This window comes from Gymnoscopelus braueri, assembly GCF_963280865.1.
Source record: "Gymnoscopelus braueri genome assembly, chromosome: 10".
In the NCBI taxonomy this organism is placed as follows: Eukaryota; Metazoa; Chordata; class Actinopteri; order Myctophiformes; family Myctophidae; genus Gymnoscopelus; species Gymnoscopelus braueri.
In genome coordinates, this window is record NC_137611.1 from 56,113,725 (window position 1) to 56,135,379 (window position 21,655).

The 21,655-nt window shown below is 42.6% G+C and overlaps 1 protein-coding gene across 2 annotated transcripts in view; it reads right to left on the minus strand.

The window, feature by feature from the left end:
• Positions 1-210: 210 nt before the first annotated feature.
• ythdc2 (YTH domain containing 2) overlaps positions 211-21,655 on the minus strand; it is a 71,183-nt gene continuing 49,738 nt past the window's right edge. For both annotated transcript variants that reach the window (XM_080440632.1, XM_080440631.1), the window contains exons 26-32: positions 21,271-21,377; positions 17,683-17,802; positions 15,639-15,823; positions 14,678-14,858; positions 13,519-13,692; positions 3,456-3,644; positions 211-1,825 (exon numbers count right to left, since the gene is read on the minus strand). In XM_080440632.1, the coding sequence (XP_080296758.1) occupies positions 1,688-1,825; positions 3,456-3,644; positions 13,519-13,692; positions 14,678-14,858; positions 15,639-15,823; positions 17,683-17,802; positions 21,271-21,377 (1,094 nt within the window). In that variant the 3' untranslated portion in view covers positions 211-1,687. The remainder of the gene's footprint in view (positions 1,826-3,455; positions 3,645-13,518; positions 13,693-14,677; positions 14,859-15,638; positions 15,824-17,682; positions 17,803-21,270; positions 21,378-21,655) is intronic.

Genomic DNA, 21,655 nt, shown 5'->3' on the forward strand with positions numbered 1-21,655 from the left:
TGGATTGAGGGCTGTGTTCTGGTGTGTGGTTGGAGTGGATATCTTTGAGCGGAAACAACGCATGTCCTAAACCGTTTCTTTCTAAACCCATTAAGACCGGGAACGCATACTGTGTCATTTTAGATTGTTTTGCTATAACCATTATTTTATACTTTTGGCGATTCAAAAATAGCAGATCTACAAGCTCATAGCGTGGCACCGAGTGCCGCGCTATGAGCTTGTAGATCTGCTATTTTTTTTTAAATCGAGATTTTTTTTGCAAATTTTTGAACAGGTAAAGTATAAACTAATGGTTATAGCTAAAATCTAAAGTGACACAGATGTGTTTCCGGACTGAATGGGTTAAAATGATAAAAAAAAAAAATAATAATAATAGTGAAAATAACCGATCTACAAGCACACAACGCCTCGCCATGCAATGCGTTGTGTGCTTGTAGATTGGCTATTTTCACCTACTTTTGTAAATGAAAACCTACAAGCGTTGAGTTTGCAGATCGGCAATGTTTTTTACATTTTTTTAAGTTTGTTAATTTGTAGTTAAGTGTGGCTGTTTTATGAATATTGAACCAATTATGTTTTACATTTCCGGAAAACTAACAATTCTGTACATACACGGTTTCCACCCGACAGCAAACAAAATGGAAGTCGTCGTCATGTATTGCGTAGTATGACGTCTGACTGCAGAATCTGTACGTTGTTGGGAGTCAGTGCGTTTCGTTGTGTGGTTATAGTCAGTGGATATGGACGTGGTTGTGTATTGTAGCATTTTCATGAACTTGTGTTGTCTGTATTGTTGTTCGAGTCAAATAGGCTCTATGCACAGCAGCCATATTGGAAAGATTCACAGGTGTCTTCCTTCACAGGTGTTACCAATGATTCTAATGAAGGCTCTGTTCCATTTGGTGTAGCACAGTGGTTCTCAAAATGATTTGTAATTTCAAGGACCCCCCCATAACTCTGAGAGTGTACAAATGGAACCAAATGGACCCGTTCCATTTGTACGCACACCAGTTAAGGGGCCATTTGGAACCCCCCCTCAAGGAACCATGAGGGACCCCCTGAACCCCAAATTTGAGACAACATTTTGAAAATTGAATTGAAATCGACCAGAATATTCCCAATGAGCCAATATGCTCTGTTTTAGACCTGAATGGAACACAGCCTTAATCGGCCTCATTGATAACATCGGTGAAGGAAGAGGAACAATTCCTTTCTAATATGGCTACTGTGCATAGAGCCTCTAGGGCGTTGGTTCTCAAAGTGGGGTCCGGGGACCCCCAGGGGTCCTTGGGGGGGGTTCCAGGGAGTCCCCAGCAAAATGTGTTAATATAGCATCACAATAATTTTAAACAGTTTAAAAATAGTAGTTATACAAGCTCATAGCGCGGCACCGAGTGCCGCGCTATGAGCTTGTAGATCTGCTATTTTTGAAAAATCGTGAAAATGTGTGCTGCTATTTTTGAAAAATCTTGAAAACATTTTTTAAACCGAACATTTGGAACTCAAATCTTTGCTTCTGGGGGGGTACCTGGAACAAAATATTTTGACATGGGGGTACATATCATTACATTACATTACATACATATCATTTTGGGAGTCCTTGACATGAAAAAGTTTGAGAACCACTGCTCTAGGGCAGACCTTGTGTTTATGTGTTGTGGTCTGGTGTGTTTGTGTTGTAGATGGATCAGTGGATCTTCAGAGCGGACAGGTCTTCAGGCACAGTGGGTTCACTGTGTTGTGGGTTCACTCCGTCGGCGTGCTGGCCTCCGTACTCTGTCTCCCACAGCTGGAGCAGCTGAGAGCCGACTTGAGGCTCCAACTCCTAGACGAGACGGACAAAAAGGATAATGAGTCGTAATAATCATAATATAGCGCTAGCGCCGGGGCTGGGAGGGTGGGGGCTCCTCACTGGTAAGTGATTCAACAGCAGTGGCTATACACAGACATGTGTGAGGGAAGGAATCAATTGGCATAACGACTAAATTGGGGACAAAATGGGGTAAAAAGCAAATACATAAATATAACTGGTTTAGTTTAACGTGAATCCGTTGTTTTATTTCAATTTGCAGGGACCATGCACATGAGTTAACATGAACTGAAGGCTAAATATGCCAGAGGTAAGGGCCGTTCACAACCAAGCGCTATAACTATAACTCTATAGTTCACCATTATCTTTGCTGTAGTTGTGCTGTGGACTCTGCCATCCATTTGGGTTTTTGTATAGTTATAGTTTTATTTAGTTTTATGGGTTACGACTCACAAGTAAATGTCCTTTTTTCTTGTTTCTTTATTTTTTAAATTATTTTTTATCAACCATTTTCAGAAATTAAAAATAAAAGTAAAAAAGAATTCAAAAATGTCATACATTTAGAAAAAATCACACCCTGTGTGAAGTGGGCGGTGTCTTGCTAGCTAATCACAATACTGAATGGAGTCAACCAATCATGTACAAAAAATAAATACATTTATTGAAACACTCTTTATGATGGACGAAACCATAACTTAAAAAAAACAAATATATGGTTTTTTTTAAAGTTATGGTTTCTTATATAGGGCTATGCACATGTGTCATGTGACACTGGCCAATCACAGTCCTGAATAGACTGTGATTGGCCAATCACGGTGCAGGGTTAGGCGGGGTACTTTTTGGCCAATCACAGCGCAGGATAATTGTACAAATTTCCAAACCTCACTTATAGGGGCGGTTTCACCGCCCAAAAATTCAATGAATGTAAAAAAATCACACCCTGTGTGAAGTGGGCGGTGTCTTGTTAGCTAATCACAATACTGAATGGAGTCAACCAATCATGTACAAAAGATAAATACATTTATTGAAACACTCTTTATGATGGACGAAACCATAACTTGAAAAAAACAAATTTATGGTTTTTTTCAAGTTATGGTTTCTTATATAGGGCTATGCACATGTGTCATGTGACACTGGCCAATCACAGTCCTGAATAGACTGTGATTGGCCAATCACAGCGCAGGATAATTGTACAAATTTCCTGGGCCCAGATCACAGCGCAGGAAAATGTACATTTTTCCAAATCTCACTTATAGGGGCGGTTTCACCGCCCAAAAATATATAATTAAGAAGTAGTGAAAATAGCATATCTACTTTCACTATTATGACCTCGGGTATGCTCTAAAAGTGTGAAAACTGTATTTTTCATTTCACCACGCCAACATTTTTGCTATATACAATAGAAACATTTCAGAAAACTCTATTTACGCTATTTTGTTTGAAAAAGAAATAAAAAATTACACAAATCTTCTCTTCTGGGGGTTCCTTGCACGAAACCCTTTTTAGATGGGGGGGGGGGGGGGGGGTCAGCGGCCGAACAATTTGGGGGTCCTTGGAACAAAAAAGTTTGAGAACTACCGTTTTTTAGAAGGCATTTTGTAGAAATACTCAGGTCTTAATGGATTTAAGTGCATCTCTCACTAACCTGTCCGTCGCGGCTGTTCTGGACCTTCCTGTTGTCGTTCCAGGGGTTGAGCAGCTGCTGGGCGAACTGGAAGGGCAGGCTCTCCGTACGGATCCACTCCACGCCAAACACCCCTCCCGGTCCCGAGGGGGCGGAGCCCCAGTCCTCACAGCGCTCCTCGCCGACCCCCGACGTCATGCGAGCGTAGCCCTGGCGGAAAAAACAAACCAGCGTTGCCAGATTAATGCGAGAGAACCAAGCAACCAGGTCTATGAAAACAAGCCCTGAATAGAAGCGAGTAAGACATGAGCACTTTAACCCGTTTAAGACCGGGAACGCATCTGTGTTATTTTTAGATTTCTTTGGGCTATTCAAAAACAGCAGATTTACTATGAGCTTGTAGATTTGCTATTTTTGAAAAATCTAGAACATTTGTGCGAATCTTTGAATATATATATTTTTTAAAGCGAAATGGGGGTCCACGGCCAAATACATATCATTTTTGAGAACCACTGATATTATAGCAACACACGTTTTTTCAAAAAACTTTTGTAGAATCCCCAGAAAGATATGAGTTACAAATAATATATATATTCAAAGCACACATTTTCCTAAATTTTCCCTAAAAATAGCAGATCTACCAGCTCATAACGCGGCACTTGGTGCCGCGCTATGAGCTTGTATATCTGCTATTTTTTAATAGCCCAAAGAAATCAAAAAATGACAGAGATGCGTTCCCGGTTTGAATGGGTTAAACCTTTCAGACGACGGCTGTTTGAAAATAGCAGATCTACAAGCTATATACAAGCATAACCACTATTTTATTAACCTGGTTGGTTCCTGGTCAAATGGCATCTACACTGAATCAAGACGTGATTATGAAGGGTTGTAAAAAGGAGCGGACGCAGCTTAGTGGGCAGAGAGGCCGTATGCTAATCAGAGGGTTACATGTTCTATGTTCAGAAGTGTCCCTGAGGAACACATCTAACCCTAGAACACCAATGTTGGGTGAATTTCACCTGAATCAAGCGTTGCTTCCGGCAGCCGACATGGACAGTCACATCGAAAATCGCTCTTGTGAGCTCTCCAGAAAAAAAACTAAAAAGGCTATCCTTTTGAGGAGCACCCAGTTGCGTCCTCGCGTAATTTTCCTTGTCCTCGTCATGTGGATTATGGATTCGCACCTCAACTCCACATGGATTGTACACCAGAGGGATAAGGAATTGTACGAGAAAGAAAAGGTGGAATCACACAGTGACTTCTACCTAGCTACTGGATCTGAGAAAAAACATCCAGGCTACGGCATAGCGTCGATCCACTCGATTCTCACGGCCAACCCGAAGCGAAGAAACAAACCCCTGAATGGTAGATTAAATCGCAAGACGTGTTTCTGCTTAATACTACTACTTCCCGGAGACGTTGCCAGAAACCCTGGCCCAGTAACCACAAGGCAATCCGCTCGGATTGCAGCTGAAGCTAACAGGCTAGCGGCCGTGGCCAACGTTGCCATTAGCAACGGGGAACAACAAAGCCAGGCTGTAACAAAGAACTTCCGGATCACCGGAGCTAGCCCAGCTAGCGTTGCTACTGAAGCTAGCTACATCGACAACATCAATGGCTCCCCGCCAACTCAACTAGGCGAATCAACCCCAATGATCAACCGAAACACCCACGTTGATTACACCGCAGCCGTCGACGAGGACGCTTGCACCGACGTGCCACGGCGATCAACCGGGAGATGCAGCGTAGCCGAGGACGCAGAACCAAGGAGTCACCTAGCTGTTTTTACCGGAGCAGAGGCCCTGATGCACCGTTTTCAACCTGCGGTTCCTTCCACGGCCAGTGTCCGAGCAGAGGCCGTGCTGGGGCCCCCGCGACCCATCCCCCCCAACCCCCACAGCTGGTTGCTTACGACGGAACAGAGGCTTTGATGGACGCTAACACCCCAACACCCCCCTCCCTCCTCAATACTGCTCCTCAACGTGGTCTCTCAGTGGACAAACATCTCTCCATTGAACAAATGAACAAATCGTTTGGTGTAGGCTTGCACATGATTCACCTCAATGTGATTCACCTCAATGTGAATTCCCTTGTAGGAGACAAGCTAACACAAATCAAGCAGATGTTTTATGATGGTAAGGTTGACATTTTAACTTTCTCTGAAACTAAACTTGATCATACGATAATGGACTCTGAGATTGAGATTGAAAACTACAAACTCTTCAGAAAAGATAGTAACAGAAATGGGGGTGGTGTATGCATGTATGTACACTCAAACTACCATAGATCTCATTCTAACAACGGACAAGGACAAAATCCTCAATAGTGGTGTTTCTACCTGTGGCATAACATGATCTTTTGCACCAGAAAGAAACGTAAACCTAAGACCGGTTACCACAAATCAGTCACGATCAGAGACCTCAAAAACTACAAGAGTGAGGACTTAGATCACAGGCTAGAGCAGGGGTCGGCAACAGGCGGCCCGCGGGCCAAAATTGGCCCCCCAGAAATAATATCTGGCCCGTGAGATAATTTTGAGAATTTGATTTTTTTTTTTTTTTTGAAAAATATTTTTTGAAAAATATTTTTAGAATTTTTTTTGGGGGGAGGGATTTTTTTTATACAGTATCAGACCGATAGTCTCACATATAGGCTATTATAATTATTATGTCCAAATACAGAAACTATCCCCACCTAAATAATGACTATTATATTACTCCATGTTGAGAGTGAATGACAGGCACGGCAGCGGGGTATAACGTGGGCGGCGCTCGCTCAATGACATGAAGAAGAAAAAAAAGTCAGTGGACAGCGCCTGGTGCTGAATTAGCAAACAAGCAGTAGTATGGTATGAAATAAAAACACAGTTCAGTAAATCATTCAAACTGTATCTTTACTAATAGAAACAGAAATGTGACAGAACAGGAATGTGAACATGAAATTAAACAGACTTAAAATCGGACCAAAATAAAAGCTGAATCCACTGAAGTGCTTGATCTCAGAAGCTCCTGAAACGACAGAGCAGGAGCGCTACATTAGAAGAATTACAATGCGCCATTTATAACTAACTAACTAAATTAAAAATACAATTAGGCTATTGAATAACAGGCTTGGGTAGCCTACTCACTTAGTGTGAAAACTGGCACCTCCCGTCGGTCACTATTCGCTTGATGTCTGGTGATATGGACGTCACTTTAATCCGCAGGCAGTTCTCAAGGTTTTTGTGTGTCAATCGATTCCTCTCGTGGGTCTTAATCGCATTCATAGAAGAAAAGGCAGACTCGCATACATAGGTTGAAGGGAACATTGTGAGCACATAAAATGCGAGTCTCTTGATGTTACTGTACTCTTCTGAGCATGCCACCCAAAAGGCACTCATGGACTCTGCACTCTTGAGTGCATCGCTGACCAGGGAGGTTGTTTGGAAGTCAATTAACTCCATTTCCAATGCAGCCGCATCTAGCGAGGGGATCATTTCTTTCGCCTGGGAGGAGAAGTCTCCACCTGGTTTCACTGTGATAGGGTCACGTACAAAGGCAATGAGTTCTTTTGGGATAGAGTAGTCATCAAACCTAGACGTGAAGTTGGCTCGTAGCTGCTTGATGAAGTCAGTCATCAGCTCTGTCACATGTCCCGATCCATGTTTTTTTAGTGCACTGAAATGTAGGAGCCTGCCAGTGGATATGTCTGTCTCTAACAACTCCAGCTTCCTCGTGAATGACTCGAGCTTTTCGACCATGTCCACTATGATTTTCTCTCTCCCCTGTAGCTGGAGGTTAAGCTGGTTTAAGTGGCCAAATATATCAGATAAGAAAGCTACATTGGACATGAACTTTACGTCTCCCAGAAGGGCAAGGTGGTCAGCTGCTGCTTTAGTCTTGCTCATTTTCATTTTAAGGAACGCCTTGACCTCATCTATTAGTTCACAGAAGCGGTCCAATGCTTTGCCTTTGCTCAACCAGCGCACGTCATTGTGTAGCAGCAGATCGTCGTAGGTAGCATCTTCTGACTCAGCCACTAGCTGTCGGAAAAGCCGATGCGATGTGCTCGACGTACCCCTGATAAAGTTAATGACTCGCATCACTTTATCCATAACACTCTTTAGCTCGCCACTGAGCCTGGCACAAAGGACACTTTGGTGGATGAGGCAATGCAGCCCATGCATTTGGGGGGCGAGTTCCTTCAGCCTGGTAACTAGACCCCTGTGCTTTCCCACCATAGCAGGAGCCCCGTCTGTCACGATTAAATTAACCCTCTCAAATGACAAAGAATGCAGCCTAAACAACTCTTCCAGTTTCGTAAATATAATGTCTGCAGTGGTCTGCCCTTCTAATGGGATAAGAGACAGCAGCTCTTCCTTGAAAACCTTTCCATCAAAATATCTAACATAAACGCACAACTGGGCTACATCTGTGTTGTCAGTGCTCTCATCTATGGCCATGGAAAAGTAATTTGCATTACGGAGACTGTCGATAATTACACCCCGCACCGCGTCCGACAGTGCCTCGACACGGCGGGTGGCGGACCTAGCAGACAGGGACAGCTGTTTGACTGACGCAATGATACCATCAGTAGACTTGTCGGTAGCGAGTTCCTCCAAAACTGTCACCATCATCTCCTTGAAAACCTCTGCATCTGTGAAGGGCTTGTTGTGCTTTGCGAGCACCCAGGACGCCTTTAGAGAAGCACTGGTCACTTTCTGTTGCGATGTGAGGCCTCGCACCAGGATACTGCTGCTGCGTGCATAAGATGCTTTCAGTCTTTCAATTTCTTTCTTTCGTGTCTCTGATTTTGGTGGGAAATTCACTTTGAAGGTGGGATGCTCCGTATCGTGGTGCCGTCTAATGTTATATTCTTTGCAAACAGACACTGGTCTGTTGCAGATCAAACACATGGGATTTGCATTAGTGAAACCAGGTAAGATGAACACATACCGATCTGTCCACTCCTCTCTAAAAACTCTGTTTTCACTGTCAACTTTCCTCTTCAGACTTTTCGATAGCGCCATTGTTGTTGTCTGTATTTCGCTTGTGGCAGCTGAAATGTTTTCTGCAATCAAGCAACAGACTGAACAAATAACAGCGAGCGCCCCCAATGCAAAAGCCTAATAGTATTTTTTATTTAGTTAATAAATGGCGCATTGTAATTATTATACCTAATGTAGCACTCGTTTCAAGAGCCTCTGAAATCAAGCACTCCATGATCAAGTGGATTCAGCTTTTATCTTGGTCTGATTTTAAGTCGGTTTAATTATGTTAATGTTCACATTGCTGGTGCCATCAGTCACATATTAGTAAAGATACAGTATGAATGATTTACTGAACTGGTGTTTTTTATTAAATTAACTTTTAATTAACTCAAAGAATTTAGAAATACATTTATTAAAAATAAATGTTAAAATAATTATAATACTTATTTAATAGAACCTGAACCCACTTTTGAAGTGATCATAAACACGATGCATTTTAAATGATTTCTAAAATGTTATAGCTAGATTAGAGGAAAATGGAGGAAAAAAAAAAAGACCATATTTTTCCAGCAAAAAAAAAAGAAAAAAGTTGATTTATATTGGTCAAATAGACCCGAATTAGACCCGAATTAGACCGAATTAGACCCGAATTACACCCGAAATTTTTCGCGCACGCGCGCTTCGCGCGCGTGCGCGCCTTTACGTGCGCACGCGCGCTGCGCGCGCGCACGCGCCAGACGGCCGGCCCGCGATGGAATGTCTGGGAATAATATTGGCCCGAGGACAATCTCAGTTGCCGACCCCTGGGCTAGAGGAACAGGACTGGTCCGACGTACTAAACAGCAAACAGGTAGACGAATCTTGGCTTGGCTTCAAAACCAAATTCATTCAAATTTTGGACAGTGTGGCTCCCATGAAAACCATCAGGGTCAAAACCCGCTCGGTACCATGGATGAATTCGGACATCCTTACTGCCATGAAGGTCAGAAACAAAAAGTGTTATGAGCTTCATAAAGGTAGGATCAAACTCGCCAAATGCTTTAACAAAGGTCTCGCATCCCACTTAGCTAATCTCAAAAAAGAGAGAAACATGCTAAGAAACAAGGTAAATGGCATGCTCCTGTTAGCAGGAAAAAGCTACCTCGATGACAAAATTGAGGAAAATCAAAACAAACCACGAGAGCTTTGGAAGCTATTCAACAACCAACTAGGCTGCAGCAAAACATTGAAAACCAGGTTTACAAACATAAACCTCAAGGTGAAGGAGACTCTCACTACAACAAATCGGGAAGTGAGTAAAATCCTCAACATATTCTTTACGACCAGAACTGGTTGAAAAACTACCCCCTCACTCTGGGTGCTATGGTAAAGAGTGTGTTGACTCATTTTACAAAAAACAAGGTGTACGCAAAGATGATTTTAAACTCTCCCCTGTGACAACAGATGAGGTGTTTAAAAAATTGAGTGCACTTCAAGAACACAGAGCCACAGGACAATATCCCCGCCAAATTTCTAAAAGACTCAGCCGCCTCCATTGCTCCAATCATTACTCACATAATAAACCTCTCCATCATACAGGGACGGGTCCCTAACGACTTCAACAAAGCAAGGGTGACCCCTCTGTACAAAAAAGGAAACCAATTAGACCCTGGCAACTACCGCCCTACTCTTTGCTCCATCTCGAAAGTCATGGAAAAAATTGTCTATGAACAGGTCGATAAGTATCTTGCAGAGAAAAATCTAATTTACAAATTCCAATCTGGTTTCAGAACAAACCACTCCACTGACACATGCCTTCTCTATTTGAACGACTATCAAACAAGATGTCGACAATGGCAAATATTGCGGTTTGACACCGTTAATTACCCAATTATGATCAATAAGCTCAAAGCAATAGGTTTTGATGATACGTCGGTGAGCTGGATGAGATCCTACCTGGAAGGGAGGGAGCAAGTGGTGGAAGTAAACGGCACCCAGTCCCCTCCCCTCCCAGTGACTTGTGGTGTCCCGCAAGGAAGTATACTAGGACCTTTACTGTTCCTGATATACGTGAACGATATGTCTTCAGCTTGCGACTGCAAACTGTTCCTGTTCGCAGATGACTCGGCTCTGCTGGTCTCGGACAGGGACCGGCTGCAGGTTGAGAAAACTCTCAGCTCTGAACTCAACAAGATCTGCACCTGGCTCTCCGACAACAAACTATCATTACACCTGGGTAAAACTGAATCCATCCTCTTTGGGTCCAGTTCTAACCTTAGCAAGGCTGAGAGTTTCACGATCAAAGTGGGTGATGATAACATCACAAGAAAGGAGGAAATTACCTACCTGGGTTCCATCTTGGAGGCAAACCTCTCCGGTAACAAAAACGCCGAAAGAGTGATCAAAAAGGTAAACCAAAGAATACGCTTTTTGTATAGGATTGGACGTCTAGTCAGCAAGAATACTCTGAAGATTCTTGCAGGGTATCACAACACCTCCAAGGCCTTAAATACAAGGCTCCAAACATCCCAAAACAAACTAGTAAGGCTACTTCTTGGCCTCAATCACAAAACCCATCTAACCCCTGCTCATTTTGCTAGGATTGGATGGCTTAGGGTTGAGGACAGAGTACAGCAACTTGCTATGGGCCTGGTCTTCAAGATACACCACAACATTGGGATCCCCCTGTATTTGTCAAAATACTTCCAAAATGTTAATGAAGTCCATGATCATAACACCAGAGGCAGCTCCACAAATCATGTTCAACCAAGATTTGGCTCAACAAAGGGAATGAACTCGTTCTCATGCTATTCATCAAAAATGTGGAATGCCCTACCAAAAGGAGTAAATGAGTGTAAAACCCTACTCACTTTCAAAACTGCCCTAAAGATACACCTTGAGGAGGCTGCAATTCGAAAATGGCCCCTGTCTAAGTCTTAACCTACCCCCCCGCCTTTTTCTTTTTTTTCTCTTGTACATTTGTGCATTTTTTTTTCACTCTTCATACCAGTAACCTGTAAGCTGATTGTATGACATTCTGTATAGTAGTGTGTCAGTAACCTGTAAGCTGATTGTATGACATTCTGTATAGTAGTGTGTATATCTGTCTGTCTCTTATATGTCATCATGATTTGTGTGCATGGGGATCTCATCTTAAACAAGCTCAGTGCTTTATGAGTCTTCCAGTTTAGTAGACCTTGTATTGTGAATTTGTACTTCCATGTACTGATGTTCTCATGTCTTACTAAATAAAGTATATCAATCAATCAATCAAAACTATTGTAATGATGTGATTCTCATCATGTTGCTGATGTCTGAGGTGGGCGGGTCCTTGGGTACCTTCAGCATGCTCACTGACATCACGTCATAGAAGGTAGGTTTGTTTCCCTGACTCCATCCCTGTTTTTTTGTATACAGGGTGGTGTTCAGGTGATTTTCACCCAACGTTGGTGATAAAAATCCCATACTCCCACAATGGTCAGCTGATGCAATTAGACTGTGCTTTCAATGGACAAGGCTCACATGTCCCAGGATTGGGTGGACCAAAGGAAAAGTTCCCAGCTCCATTTTTTTAAAAGGACATTTTGTTAACAATACCCAAAAAAAATTTAGAGCTCTTTTATAGGGTACCCCCATGAAAACCGTTTTTCTTTTTTTGGTGAAATTTTCATTATATTGTGTAAAATATACCCAATGTTAGTGATGGTGTGACAATTTTCAACGTTAGTGTTCTAGGTCTAACCCCCAAATACTCCCTCCTGAGTTGTTCCGATACCGATGGCAGTATCGGAAAAGCTGCCCATACTCAGGGAATCTTCTCAACACTGCCTAAAATGCTGGTATCGGCGAGTATGCCAGTCTATGCCATTCTGATGCCATGTAGTTTATCACATGATGCGATTTCATTCACAGTAATATTTTGAATTGATGTTGCACTACTGTTTTATACAATTTACATCATTATTTTACTAACTTGGAGCTGCACTTTAACTATTATTAATTAATTCCCATATCAGTGGTTCTCAAACTTTTTTAATTTCAAGGACCCCAATAACTCAGAGTGTACAAACGGAACCAAATGGACTCTTGTACACTCTCAGAGTTACAGACTTGTAAGGTTCTATTTGGAACCCCCCCCCCCCAAGGAACCCTGATGGTCCCTGGACCACACTTTGAGAACCACTGTCCTAGATTTTGAGAACCACTGTCCTAGATTTATTTTAATTACACATTGATATCACACTCAGTATTGACCGTTATGTAAGTTATGGGGATCGGGAAGGAGAAAATGGTATAGGTACATCTCTACTCCTGAGTGCTCGTCATAACCATCTGAGCAGCCATCAGCTGGGTGCAGCTGAAACCCCAGGCTTTGGAGCAGCCTGCCCCTTCCCATTAAATCGTCACAGTCCATCAAAGTTTTTTTAATCCTTAGTTAAGACTAAGCAGTTTTTATTTGATTTCATTTCAACACATTGTGTTTACGTGTATGTGTTTATGTGTATGGCAAGTGTGTCAGTGCATGTACTTTCTTTTGTATTTGCTAATGCTTTGTTGATTTTTTTTCTGAGCAGCACTTTGATCTTTTTTTTTATTTTTTTTTATCCATTCAATCCGAGAACGCATCTGTGTCACTTTAGATTTCTTTGGCTAGTCAAAAATAGCAGCTTCTTCTGCGATCTGCTATTTTTGGAAAAAAAAAGAAAATGTGTGCAAATCTTTGAATATATATTCTACAAATGTCTTCTAAATCCTAACAGTTTAAAAAAAAACTTATGTTGCTATACCAGTGGTGCTTTAACTCTTCCATGTCAAGGACCCCCAAAATGATATGTATTTGGCTGCGGAAACCCATCTTAAAATATGTTGTTCCAGGGAGCTCGCAGATCTGCTATTTTTGAATGGCCAAAGAAATCTAATGACACTGATTCCCGGTCTTAAAGGGTTAAATGTGTATATGAATAAAAATTGTTTTTGTGCACCTGAACTGGGGGAAAAAAGCAGCACCAGTGAGAGATTTCACATTCACATGCATAAAAACAATATACACATACAGAAAGAAAATAGTAATGATCCCACGGCCTGTATGGGACCTTTTTAAACACAAACAAAGAGGGGTTGTATAATGCATGTCACCTGGAAGTATACAGAGCCCTGCACAGTGAAGGCGAGGTAGACGGCGTGGCTGTGGACGAAGGCCGTGTTGAGTTTGAGCTGGTTGCCGCTGCTGGTGGACCAGACGCCTCTGTGCTGAGACGTCTCTATGTGACGGAAGCTGTCGCTCTTCATGACGAAGTACCGCGCCGCCAACTGGCAAAGACACACATATGCAAGGCGGTGTTCATTTTCTCACACGGTTTTAGTCAGTCTTATTAACCACTTGGACCCTCTATAGTTAGTAAAACTGACCTTGCACCAGTGGTGGAAAAAGTACTCAAATGTTTTACTTTAGTAAAAGTATCAATACTGCAATATAGAAATACTCTGTTACAAGTAAAAGTTCGGAATTCAAAATGTACTCGAGTTAAAGTACAAAAGTATTGGCATCAAAATGTAATGAAAGTACCAAAAGTAAAAGTACTCATTATGCAGAATGTCCCATTTCAAGTTTTCAAATGTATACAAATCTTTTGAAAATAGCAGATCTACAAGATCACAATGCGTCGCATGGCGACACATTGTGAGCTTCTAGATCGGCTATTTTCAAATGGCCGAAATGTATATGGGGCTGAAGTGGTTAATGTATGTTTTGTAATAATAATCAAAATCTACAAAGTAACTAGTTACTAAAGTTTTCAAATAATTGAAGTGGAATAAAAGTACAATATTTGCCTCTGAGATGTAGTGGAGTAGAAGTAAAAGTATTGGAAATACTCAAGTAAAGTACAAATACCTAAAAATTGTACTTACAGTAATTAAGTAGATGTACTTAGTTACTTTCCACCACTGCCTTGCACTGCATTTGGTTCTGTACTTGGTGCGCTCTATCTCAACTAGCTCACAGTGAGCTTGTATATCTACTATTTTTTGGCAAATGTTCCCCGCTAGAACAGGGATGCTTTCCATGGTGCAAATTGCATCCACATATAGGGTTCATGGGGGTATTCTAGGATCTATATAGTCTCTAAATTGATAATGTGGGATGCATTTGTGTCCATTTATTATGGTGTTTGTAATCATTTTGTCATTAGCCAGGCCAACTTGTCTATGTATGGATCTGGCACAGCATACCTGATTTTGGTGGCCATCCTTATTGACTAATATAATGTGCTGTGAATTGGACAGAACTGGATACCTTTCCGGAGGCGGGCGAGTGATCGGAGGCGTGTTTGGACTGCAGCGAGGGGGTGATGTCTCTGCTGGACTGCTTGGAGGCTGGGGACAGCTTGGTCTTTGAGGCTGGGGACAGCTTGGTCTTTGAGGCTGGGGACAGCTTGGTCAGTGATGACCCTGAGGCTGGGGAAAGCCTGGAGGACCTGGAGAAGTGGACAGTTTTAATTCATAATGTTTAAGGAGTGTTTCCCCAAGGCATTTCTGCTTTAACCCGTTAAAACCGGGAACGCATCTGTGTAACCACTTAAACCATTGTTTTATACTTTGACTATAAAAAAATAGCAGATATACAAGCTCATAGCGCGGCACCGAGCGCGTTATTTTGCAACCCAATTTTTTCACCCAGTACCAATTGCCTAAGTAATCGTGGGCACTACACTTCCTCTGCCAGCCTAGGGAGAGCCCAGAGCCGAGCTCATGCCTCCTTCAATGCATGAGAGCTAACAAGCCTTCTTATCACCTGACAGAGAGGAGTTTCCCTGGTAGGACGTAGCGCGTGGAAGAAACACGTTATTCCAACCAGTTCCTTTCCCCTCCATTAGGCGCCCCAGCTGACCAGGGGGAGACCAGGATTACTGCATGTTTTTGTGAGGGTACCTACCCTAGGGGACACGGGGAGAACATGCAAACTCCACACAGAAAGGCCCTTTCACTAACCCCACCTAGGGTATGGGTACTGATGACGCGGAGGAGTGAACACGCCCCCAGCGCCCACAGCGTCCCCGGCGGGAATCAAACCCAGGACCTTCTAGCTGTGAGGCGACAGCGCTACCGACTGCGCCACTGTGCCCCCAGTTTATTCTGTTTATTGTTGTTTATTTTTTGTTCTAGGAAAGGAGGACCACACAAAAAGCCCTCACTGAAAGCTGCTAAATTTGGTCATCAGGTGAGACAGAGAATGATATTACTATCCATTACATTACCTGTTTGTGGGGCTGGACACATCTCTTCTGGGGTCTTCGGTGGCGTCTCTGTGTGGGACAGGGGGTGATGACCTGCTGCTGACGTTCTTCCAGGACTCCGTCTCACAGTTGCTGACGGGTCGAGGACGCTGGCCGATGCCTGTGGGCTGCTGCATGCCTGCAGCCTGCTCCTCTGTTCCCAGGACCTGCATTGGCGACCGCACAACAGTGTTGCCACATGATGAGAGAAATAAGCAACCAAGTCTATGAAAACAAGCCCAAAAGAAGAGACCAAGCCAAATGAGCACTTTAAAGCTATATCCATAGGCTATTTCAACAAAGCCTATCTAGCTTGTAGATATGCCATTTTAAAACCAAATCTTATATAAAAGTGAAGTAATTCAACAAAAATTAATGGGGGGTCCCTGGCAAAACATATTTTCAGATGGGGTTCCGTGGACAAATACATTTTGGGGGTCCTTGACATGAAAATGTTTGAGAACCAACATTAGGAAGCAAGCCCAAAAGAGCAACTACACTTCACACGCCCAAAAAAACACAACCCACAACTAACAATATTTTACAAGCAACTTTGGTGACTTGATGAGGGCCACGACCAGTTGCAGACGCGCCTTTGCGCTCGCTCGCGTTCACTTACACAGCTGTCACTTGGCTTTGTTTTTAATCCTGTTGTCTCAATCACTGCTGTAACTACAGTTGCCTATATCACTTTACAAATTAAACGATAGCGTTAATCATCGCTATTGTTGTAAAGACCCCATGAAAACCCATGTGGCATCTAAACGTCGTCCACCAGTTCTATAAAAAATGATTAGCGTTAGCGTCTGCCGTAGTATTTACAGAACCGAGTATTGAAGAAAGGGGGTGTTGATTCGCACCGGGGGGGAGGGGGGTACTGCGAGGGGGTTCTTTAGTGTAATGGAAACGGCAGACTCAATATTTACATATCTAAATATTGAGTCAAGCTACTTCAAAACTGTAAGCTTTATACAATGCAGGGACACACACCCCTGAAAAGTTTGGTTGAGCATAACTCAAAGTATCGTTATTCCATCTACAATACTTCGTCGATTTTTTTTTTATTAGGGTTAAAGCTGAAGTAAATAAAAACATTTTTACCAATCTGTACGGTAATTATGTTAATAAAATACAAATACAATGTTAGTTCTATTATAACTAGTACATGTACAGTGGTTGTAGTTGGTCTCCCTGCTCTTCTATAGACCAATTATTTGTGTACTAACATTGAGACTGGACGCACAGGTGATTGTTTCACGCAATCAATTCCCAACCTGTTGTTTCGGGGTGCACTGGTTTCAGTGCACCCCAACCCCCTCTTGTGTGTTGGCTAGTGAGGCGCGTCCTAGCAAGACCTGATAGAATGGGTTTCATTGTGCGCATACTGGTTGCACCCATACTGGTTCTTATCAGTGTGACGTCGTCTGTTAAGGGGTATATTGAAACATTTACATGTTGTGGTCAGGTCGGACACCTACTGGTTGATAAGAGGTACTGCATGAAGGTCAAATCACAGCCTCAGCTCAAACTTCACTATACTGTAGCTCAACAGATTAGAGAAATTAGTGACTAGAGATTTGCGCTGCAGTCTGGTTGTAAATACATCATCTGTTTTGATTCTATTGAAAAGTATATATTTAGTACACAAAGAGCGATTTTTTTAATACCAAGTATCCTCCTGTCGACTACACTAGGAGAACAAAGTTGACTTAGAGTAAAACACAGTATAGTTTGGTGATGCATAGTATCATAGTAATAAATAACTATATAGGAATAAAGCAACAACAAAGTCTCACGACTGAGACATTTTGTCAGGCACAAAGGAGACAGGCGCACACTAGCGCTGTTTCCTAAAACAATTAGCATACCACAATATGTAGAATTATGACGTTTTAGGTATTATCATTCTGAACCAACACACATCGCGGACGGAGGCTTTAACCTTTGCTTTTATGAAATATCTGAGACCATTAGGGTTTTATGGAAGATACTTGCGAGCATGTGCTCTATTGCTAGTTTGACGTACAGTGACCAGGGCATGGAGGATGGCTTCGTCCTGTTGGGTCCAGGGCTTAGACGGAGCACGGATCCTCCTCAGGAACATGCTGTGCCACTTCTGTCTCAGCTGAAACACCTGGCCTGCAATCTGATACAACACACACACACACAAAATTAAACTTTATGTTAAGTAGGTTTTGTTTTTCATTTAAAATGATTGACACTGTATTTGAGACAAGCCTAATTTGACTAGAAAGAAAAGCATCTGGGGGGTTGCAGGAGCGTCGGAAGAAAAGCTATCAGAGGTTCTGAATAACGTCAAAATGTTATCTAACCCACCTTTCCCTTTTTTTAATTGAATAATTTATTAGTCAGAAATGTACAGTAAGGGCCCCTACACACTGCCCGACATTTAAAATGGTCGGCGAGTAAACAGATTGTTAAACATTTCACATTGCACAAGTTTCTCTCTTGAAATCGTTGTGGTTCTCGCACGATTGATTGGTCGTGCGCAGGGGTTCACGAATTGCAAGATATTTTACCACGATGTGATCCCGACCCAATACATACATTCGTTTTTATTCCAAACGTCTCACGAAAATGCGAAAGGCTCCCGTGATATATGCGCGAGACCGAGACAGGACGCTAATGATTGACATTAAATAATTCTCTATTTCTCTGTATGTCTCTCTCTCTCTCCCTCCCTCTCTGAAACAAACGTTTCAAAAAGTCAACCACGGTGCAATTCAGATCAGAAGCAGTGTTGCCGTGTCCGCTTATTATAAGCGAGTTGCTTGTAAAAAATATTGGTGGTTGTGTTTTTTTTTGGCTTATTTTCTTTGAAAATAGCTGCGACGCGTTGTGAGCTTGTAGATCGGCTATTTTATTTGTATATAGGTTTAAAGTGCTCATGCGGCCTAGTCGCTTTTGTTGGGCTTCTTTTCATAGACCTGGTTGCTGGCAATACTGCGCACACACACACACACACACACACACACACACACACACACACACACACACACACACACACACACACACACACACACACACACACACACACACACACACACACACACACACACACACACACACACACACACACACACACTCTGTTTTATAATGTTTAACTTAATATCTGGACGGTAATATTGCGGTTCTATGCGGGAGGACTAGCCACGGTGCGTGGCTGTAATGTGCTCTCATTGGCTGTAGCGTGGCTCTAGATTGGGTCCGACAGACCAAAATATCCAACATGTTTGAAATAAAAAAATTGACGGGAACCCCTCGCCGACCACACTTTATCGGGGTGGATCTTCTCGGAGTACCTTACACACTGCCCGATCTTGGCTGAGATCGGTGGTTTTGTCGGCGATCACCAAAAAAGCTCCCCGACAGGCAAATCGGGTCAAATATCGTACAGTGTGTAGGGGTCTTAAGACATTAAAGCTAAAAGGATAACACAAAAAAGTCCAGGAGACTTCTTTGTAGTCCTATGTATTAATGTATCGACATGTGTTACAAAACTAACACAATATTACATGTCATCAACAAATAGTCAAATACAAACACTACATGTAAAGAGATGGGCAAATTACATTTACCTCCACTTGTGGTCTTCTGAAAGATGTTTTTTTCAGGCCATTTTGAAAGAAACCAGTGTTACACATTCTTTGACGGTGTCAGGGCCTTCCACATTTTGTGGCATTGTAGTAGAATGAGAATTGTCCCATGTTTGTTCTAAAATTGGGTGGCACCAGGTCATGGTCGCTCCCTCTAGTGTTGTGACTGTGGGTGTCTCTCACTTTGGAGAAGTAGTTAGACAGGTATGAGGGTACTGAGGGCACTGTCTCTTTGACAATCTTAGCCCATTAAGACCGGGAATGCATCCATGTCATTTTAAGATTTTGGCTATTCAAAAACAGCAGAAATACAAGCTCATAGCGCGGCACAGAGTGCCACACTATGAGCTTGAAGATCTGCCATTTTTTTTTAAATCGTGGAAATGTGTGCAAATCTTTGAATATATATATATACGTTTAAAGCGGGAAAAAAATACTCCGATCTGTGTTTCTGGGGGGTCCCTGGAACAACATATTTTGAGATGGGGGGTCCGTGGCCAAATACATATCATTTTGGGGGCCCTTCACATGAAAAAGTTTGAAAACCACTGATTATAGTGACATAAGTTTTTTCAAATAACTGTTTGAAGCAAATATTTGAGTTACAAATGTTCGCTTTAAAAAATATATATATATATTCAAAGATTTGCACAAATTTTCATGATTACAAAAAAAAAAATAGCAGCTCACAACGTAGTGAGCTAATGTACCCCCAAGCGCTTAAGTGCAGTGATGAGAGAGAAGGCAGCCCAGGTGCTCATCCAGGCTCTTGTCATCTCCCGCCTGGACTACTGCAACTCCCTCCTTGCTGGTGCTCCGGCATCTTCCATCAGACCTCTTGAGCTTGTTCAGAATGCTGCGGCTCGTCTGTTGTTCAACCGCCCCAAGTTCTCCCACACAACTATTCTTCTCCGTTCTCTACACTGGCTCCCCGTAGCGGCTCGCATCCAGTTTAAAACCCTGGTGCTAGCCTATAGGACAGTGAAAGGAACAGCTCCTTCTTACCTCCGGGCTATGGTCGATGCTTACACCCCTGCCCGACCACTTCTGTCTGCCACCCCGGGGCGACTGGTCGCTCAGTGGTCCTTCTGGCCGATCTACACGGTCACGACTTTTTTCTGTTCTGGCCCCACAGTGGTGGAATGAACTCCCCACTGCAGGACAGCAGAGTCACTGCCCATCTTTCGCCGCAGGCTGAAAACCCACCTCTTCAGGAAACACTACCCTTCCTCTTCACCTTGCCTACTTGTTGTTAACTAGTTGTACGAACTCTTGTTTTATTATTGTATTGTTTTATTGGATCTTCTTTAGTCAATACACTTATTTGTTTTAGCTCTTGCTCATTTGATTTTGCTATTTGTCTCATCTGTTTAAAGGAGAGATCCGCCCATTTTAAGTGTTATCTTTGATGTGTCGCTAATCACTCACCATCATTGAAAGGGACGTTGAGTTATTCCAGAGAGTCCCCTGTCGTCCAGTCTGTCGACCCCCTCCGTTGGCATAATGGGAGCCCGTTTAAGAGTGAAAATCGTCTATTATAACCGATGCAAAGTTCGTTTTTTCTCTACTACTGCTCATCGTGGAGTCTCATGATACTCAAACGTGCACTGAATGTCGCGAACGAGCTATCGTTCGTGCAGAACGAGATGATGCTGGTTGCTTGTTTTCTTCCACAAGCAACCAGCATCATGGGACAGGGGACTCTCTGGAATAACTCAACGTCCCTTTCAATGTTGGTGAGTGATTAGCGACACATCAAAGATAACACTTAAAATGTCCGGATCTCTCCTTTAAGAAAGTAGGTAGCTGATATATTGCACTTTTACCTTAGCGCTAGGTATACTCTTGGTTGCCTGTTTTAGCAGAAAATGCAATTAAGACTTCTGGTGATTAGTAGTTTCGTTCCCTACCTATGTTGAATGCACTTATTGTAAGTCGCTTTGGATAAAAGCGTCTGCTAAATGACTGTAATGTAATGTAATGTAATGTTCTCTCACCTCGCTGTCCAGTTGGAAGCGAAGCCACTCATCGATCTTCAGCTGAGCCAGATGAGCCACCGGGCGCTCCTCCACCTCACTGTCACTGCTGTCGTTCAGCCCATCGTCTGATTAACACAACATGCGTATTCATGATCTGATTAGCATACATATTAACTGTCTCACTGTCACTGCTGTCATTCAGTGTAAACTATGCAATGGTGGAAGAAATGTACAATTTAGGCAATTAGCAGATTCATCTTATCCTGAGTGATTTACAAGTGCGAGATCAGCATAAGCATGAACTCTAGTCAACATCTATAGGTTAATGTTGACATAAGTAGAGTGCAGAGAGAACACCGTAGTCGTAGTGCCTCAAAGATACCTAGCATCTGTCTAAACCATT